Source organism: Belonocnema kinseyi, chromosome 3 (assembly GCF_010883055.1).
Source record: "Belonocnema kinseyi isolate 2016_QV_RU_SX_M_011 chromosome 3, B_treatae_v1, whole genome shotgun sequence".
NCBI classification, from domain to species: Eukaryota; Metazoa; Arthropoda; class Insecta; order Hymenoptera; family Cynipidae; genus Belonocnema; species Belonocnema kinseyi.
The window spans coordinates 2,615,149-2,621,930 of NC_046659.1; the positions used below are offsets into that span (position 1 = coordinate 2,615,149).

The window sequence follows — 6,782 nt, forward strand, 5'->3', positions numbered from 1 at the left end:
TCTATTTTAATTCCCTTTTGTCCATACCCGCTGATATATCCTTCCCCTATTCCCATATAACCTTTTCTATCGCATTTTCATTCCAGATTCATACCTGACTCTTAAATATTCAGTGAATATATACTATATCCCAGTTGAATTTAACTCATAATCAGCGAGCTACGTGTGGCTATTTTCATCGTTATAGTTTGATTAATTCCAATTGCTGGAAGTACTTCCTTGATACTGAGTTTAATCCCACGGATCAAATTGGAAGAGATCCTTCTGATTCCCCTTTCCTTTATCTCGGTTGTAAAATGAAATACATCACTAATTACCCATGTCCATACACTTGAAAATTCTCATAAAAATAGTATGGAAAAAAGTTTTTAATTTTAATTTGTGAAATCATGGGCTGTGTTAGTTTAAGGTTACACAGTGGGAAAAAAATTTTATGTGGACAAAATAATGTTTAATCTATAATAATCTTTTGATTTGAACGTTGTTTTGTAAATTAAATCTTTTTAAAGTTCGAAAAAGTTTGTGTCTTTGGACTTTTATAAAAAAATTGGTGAATTTTTTACTTAACAAGAAAGTGGACTTTAGTTTTAACTATTAAAAAGTACCATCTTATTGAAGATTTTCAGATTGAACAAAGAAGGTCTTATGTCTGTGCTGATACTGTCTATAATTAATTTGTAATGGTTGTAAATAAAGATGGGACAACCGAATGTTCGGCTACTGTTTGAGATCTGGTATAATGCTATACCTGCTGCAGTTCTTTTTACTTTTTCCTTGTTGACCGCCGCTGTTTACAGTTTACACTATTTTTTTTATAGGCTTTGTAATTACGGTGAAGGAGTCTTGCGGTTCTTCTAATTTTCTCAACTTCTTATTACCGATTTCTCCAGATAATTTCACAATTTTGTGAATAAGCATAACGATTTTTGATAATTATTCATTAGTAATTACTGACACATTATTGTAGCCTAATATATGTATGGAAATGTGAAAAGTATTCTCTAAATATCAAAACTGATCTCATTGCATATCTTTAAGCAATTATATAATATTAAAATATTATTAGTTTGAATTTAAAAATGAACTTGCATTATATTATTGAGAATGGGAATAAGGAAGTAAAAGATTTATATTCTCTTCCCTGAGCAAAATATTTCTTTGATTGAAACAAAAAATTTGTTTGAATGCATCTTATGTCGTTTAAACAAGTTCTTATTTCTAGTTAACAAAATATATTTTAAATGAATAACCTGAAAATTCAAGGTCTCATATAAGGTAATTTTTTAATTTACCAAAGAATTTGATGGATTTAATCCAATTTTATTTAAAATTGGTATCATATATTTGTTTGAATTAAACAAAATTTGCTAAATTTAAGTTTTATTTCATTTTAGACAAGTGTATTCAAATAAAAATTCTTCTCATTGTCGCAGAAGCAATCAAATTGAAGAATTCAAAACTTTCGATAATTTTTTACGTTTATTGACATTCATATTAAATTAGAGTCTTACCGTCCTGTGCCCTATATTACAGATAGAGAATAAAACTTATAAATATAGATAGCAGGAATATTTCGACGGGGCGGGTATTTAATTTACATATTTATGGCGAACTTTTATCTCTCAGATAAAGTACTTTCTTGTGCGTAATTTTCTACAAGAAGGCTTCATTTATAATTTCGCAATTTTTTATCACCAATCAAAGCTCTAAAAATAAACACATACAATTGTACACCTTATTACCAAAAAAGACTTATGTCAGCTCAAAATAGACTTCTTCAACTCTTATAGAATGGCCAAGTTTATTTGAATATGAATCATTTTTATTTATAGTTACGTATATGGGGCATTATTTCTCAAGTGATCCTACCTAAAAATTTTAAGTTTTCAGATCGGGTTTATATCGGGTAAATTTATTCTCCTATTGGATAGGATGGCCAATACCAAATTTTAGGTGCATCGAACAATTAGTTTGCACATGCGCAAAGGCGAATACTAGATCTGAATTCAATATAACTAAAATTACTCAAACCATATGCAAATTATCTTCAAAATTTTGGCTTTAAGAACAATCTCTAAGATCGATCATATTGTCGAATTAGATGTTCATCCTTATAGAGTGTACACTGTCTCGTTTACGGGTGAATTCAATATTCGCCACCTGTCAGCTAACATGTGAATTTGGTTATAACACTCCATGTGGTTCTCTCTCAACAGCGTTATGGTAGCGTGCGTCGTGCTAGGAGGATTCCTTCACTAAAACTTTATCCTGTTACTCGAGAAGCAAGCCCAGGTCCATAATTCCCTTCCAGGGATTTGAGTACATAAGATAAGGTTTATTTAAAGCCTATTCATAGAAAAATAAAAATGGTCCAACGTATAAAAGTAGTTTGCCTATAGTAGATAATAGTTACAGGCATTCAAAGCCAATGGTACGCGAACTATAGTCCAAACTTTCAACTTCACGCATGCGCAAACTAATTTTTCTATGTACCTAAAATTTGGTATGAGGCATCCTATGTAATAGGATACTTTACCCAATATAAACCCGAATTGAAAACTTAGAATTTTTAGGTGGGGTTACTTTATAAATAATGCCCCATATGCAAATTTATTTTCAGAATCAATTTACAATAATTTATATATCAACTTCCTTGAGATTGATGGGACAGAAACTTTATAAGGCAAAATATTTCATCGCTAATAACAAATACAATAAATATTCTATTCCATTTTAGAAATTGAAAAACAAAGAACTAGTTCCATCTAGTTCAATCTTGTTACCTTAGAATCAGTTTGTGTAACATTTTTACTAGTGATTTTTACTAGCTCTTATCAAGCCTATATTGGCAGCGTACATTAGAATACATAAGAATATTAAATCCGGCAAATCCTACTCTTAAAATTTCTTCTTTTTTTTTTAGTTATGGAGGGAGAAGAAAACTAAAAAAAAAGGCATTCATCTCGTAAACGGATTACCCTATTTTGATTTGAATACAATAAATGTTGTACAGGTTAGTAAGACCAAAAAAATTTCAAAAAATTCTTGCTTAAAATACAAATAAAAATTTTGTTTTTATTAATCAGAGTGCTGTATTACGGTTGAAACAAGATTTTTAAATTTAAAAAAATGTTGCCTGTTTTGTTGGTCAGGCATTTTTTTCTTTTTTCTCAAAAACTATCTCATTGTTTTTCACAGCAGGTATTTTATTCATTAAAATCTGATATGTAAAAAAATGGAGATGTGAATTAAAAAAATATCTGAAACAAATTGTTTTTAATTTTTAAAAATTCGTCATCCTTATTTGTGGTCAAAATAAAAAAAAAATTTATTTGTCTCACTGGCCTTCGCAACGTAAATTGAACTTTGAAAAGACTTTTTTCTTCAATATTTCAAATTCAAAATCGTTATTGAAAAATAATACTTCCTTATTACCTGTGATTGGCGGTGCTGTTAGATTTCTAGCAGCAACGGTACTTAATCGTGGAAAGTGTTCCTTTCTCGGACTCCAAAATGCCCTGAGATCGCTTGTCCGATCCATTATACATTCCGTGATGTACAATTTGATTTTGTTTTACTGTTTTGTCCTTCACAAGAAATGGATGCATATTTGCTGCTGCTACAATATCTGTATAGCTGCTCTCCAAGGAAGATATAGAATGATTGTCAACAGCGTCCTCTGATTCTGTAAAAATTTCTATGATGTTTTGAATTATTTTGTAAATTCCTGTACACGACTTCTCAGCATATCGTTCACAACTTCTAGAGTTCCGCGAGAAAAGAAAATTGATTTAAATCGACGGTCCATTACTGTCGCCAATGAATTGCGTGGTTTCGTATGAAGCTCGCTCACTTTTTAACTAATTTCCATTTACAGACTAGACTGGAACCAAGATAAACTAGAACTGCATTTTTTCTTTACAAAAGATTTCTGCACTGACAATTCAGCTGTTATTATTTCCGAAATGTTGGATTTCTCTGCAAACATATTCTTCACAGAGGCTCCCAAGGTTTGCACTATCTGAATGAGTCATTCTACGATAACCCACCGTAGATTTGATAGTGTCTTTCTTCTGTTGGTCTCTGCTAATTATATCGTCTATACTCGAGTGAATATTGGCATCAATTTTAAAAAGATGGCAGCGATCATCAGCGGACATATGGCAGTGAGTAGAAATAGACTCACATTCCTTAATACTTTTCTTCACGACACTGCATTCATTGAGTACATGAAAGAACACAGAATCGACTAGAGAAAGGTAGCATAACTCTGTTGATGAGGTGTTAAAATTCTCATTCGCTACTTTCTTTCTAGAGTCATTCTTTAAAATTAAATGAATGTACTCTATGTTTACATTCAACGCATTTAAAATTTGACCAAATTTTGTTGATAACCTTTTTCCTGTTCAGAGAAAGTGACAGGCATCAACAGATCACAGATGTCGGATATGATTTCACTCTTCAAAAAACCTTTTTGTGTGAAATTATATTGCAGACTGGTGTTCTGCATAAAGTAGTCGTCGATTTTCTTCTGCCTTGACCGCCTCGAGACACTTGATTATTGTTCTGACACACAATGCTTATTGCTAAGTTGTTAACTAACTGCAAGTTGCCAGTAAACTATCAACTGGCACTTAAGGGCAGCGTGAATTTGAGTAGGATTTCAAGGTATGAAGCAGATAGTGTGTTTAGGAAGAGATGTAAATTAGGGATAGTACTTATTGCCACTGGTTGCGACCTATGAGACAGGTGCAGAGTCATGAACTTCCTCACGCTCGCCAGGGGACATTTATTGCACTCGGTATTCTGGAAACGAAGGATAGATAGTAAATACTTCAAATAGAGTACGAATAACTCAGGTAGTACTGTAATTATCTTGATTTCCGAACTTTGAATAGATTAACTGACTTTGGAGCTGTTAGAAGACACAAATCTCTCTTTAAGCACTCAAGAACCAAAGACTTAGGGCTGAAGTCTACAACTCTAAACTCTAAATAATGGTAAGGGAAATAATTCTTCCGAAAGCAATTTTAATTTTTATGAGTTGAATATAATAAAAGCTGAATGAAATTCAAGCAAGAAAAGTTAAACGTGCTACCGCTAACTGCTAGGTCTCCTTTTTCATTACTAAAGTTTTCTTGCAAAATTATACCATCTCGATTCTACCTATTACACTCTCGATTACACCTATTTTAGTAACAAATTGAGGTTTAGTAATTTCTTACATTAAATACGTACTGCAAAATACCACGGATTTAATGAAATATAATGACAAATTGTAGTTAAAATTATTCATTCCATTAATTGATAGTTGAATTTAAAAATTAATAGAGAAAAGCTATTTCTTAAACGAACGTGAATATTCTGCAAGCCCGACTGCAAAATACTCTCTGGAGGAAGGACAATAGCAGTAGTAGCAGGATGCGGAGACAACTTATACAACTTGGTGACAGGCGAAAGAGTAAATTTGGCAACAATAAAAGATCGACAAACAGCAATCAAGAAACTCGCAAACAAAGATCATTTCCAAAGGTATCTGAAATTAGGTCAACAGCAACTTTGGACTTGATACATTCAGACGTTCGCAGACCCATGAGGATAATAACCCCAGTCAACAAAAGGTATAATCCTTACAGTTATTGGCGATTATAGCTAATATTCAGTAGTCCATTTGATGCAGCATAAAGTCGAAGCTGCAGGTCTAATTAAGCATTTGTAGAGTTAATGAAAACACAATTTAAAAAGAAACCTAAGATAATTCGTTCAGATCAAGGAAGGGGATATGTGAATGTAGATCTGCAGAATTATTTAATGAAGGAAGGGATTTGCATGCAGTACATAGTCGCTTACTCCCCCAGCAGAACGAAGTAGTAGAACGATAGAATATGCCCCTGCTAGAAATGACAAGGTGCATGATGATCCACGCTAGAATGGATAAAAGGTATTGGAGAGAAGCTGTAAATACAGAAAATCATTTACAGCATCGACTTTATACAAAATGCCGAATGAAGGCACCGTACGAGTTATGGCATTCAGAGAAAGCAAATGTTGAGAAATTACACGTTTTCGGATGCAAAGTTCTGGTACACATTGTCAAGAACATATTTCGGCCTCAAAAATTATGTCCGTGATTATGGCTTATTTGCCGCAATCCAAATCTCGACCACAAAGTCAGGGGTTTATTGCTCAAAAGGGTCTAGGGCGCCAGCCACTAGCGAAAGAAAATGAAACCTAAACAATCGTCTTCTCTACGTGATAAAATTTGTTATTAAAAATTTTCATTCTTTAGAGTCAATAGTACATATTTTAAAATAAAACGCATGAGAATCAAACCAACCAGAATAAATCACAGGGGTGGAATTCACCTAACCACAAAATAAGAAAGGCCAATGTTTAGAGTTTTAAGTTAAATTTATTTACACAACAGAAATGTGAATGAATTTAAAGCATCACTTTTTCTCACAAAAGTATCGCGATCTTCCTTACGATAGAGTGCACAAAAAAAATTATAGGACCTCAAAATCACCCATCGTACCAAAAACAAAAAAAAAAGAAACGTTTCTTAGTCTAACTGCCCCAACCTTACCATTTTACAACCATGTGATTAACCCCATTATCTACGAATATAATCGCAATCCTGTCAAGCACATGCGAAACCCTACTTTATTTCGCGGCACAGACAATCTCGTTTCTGAATAAGTGATAAAAATAACTGAGAGGAGGCTACCATTTCGCGAACACGTGGCGGATTTCGAGGTTAGGTATCGTGTTTGTGCAACTAT

At 32.9% G+C, this 6,782-nt stretch overlaps 1 protein-coding gene across 13 annotated transcripts in view; it reads left to right on the plus strand.

The window, feature by feature from the left end:
- The window catches only part of LOC117168793 (DENN domain-containing protein Crag), a 205,549-nt gene that overhangs the window by 136,107 nt on the left and 62,660 nt on the right, over positions 1 to 6,782 (plus strand). Inside the window, exon 18 of one of the 13 annotated variants that reach the window (XM_033354607.1) lies at positions 2,924 to 3,013. The exons of the other annotated variants lie outside the window; for them this stretch is intronic. Within the exon in view, the coding sequence (XP_033210498.1) occupies positions 2,924 to 2,969 (46 nt within the window). The 3' untranslated portion in view covers positions 2,970 to 3,013. The remainder of the gene's footprint in view (positions 1 to 2,923; positions 3,014 to 6,782) is intronic. 13 annotated transcript variants of the gene reach the window in all.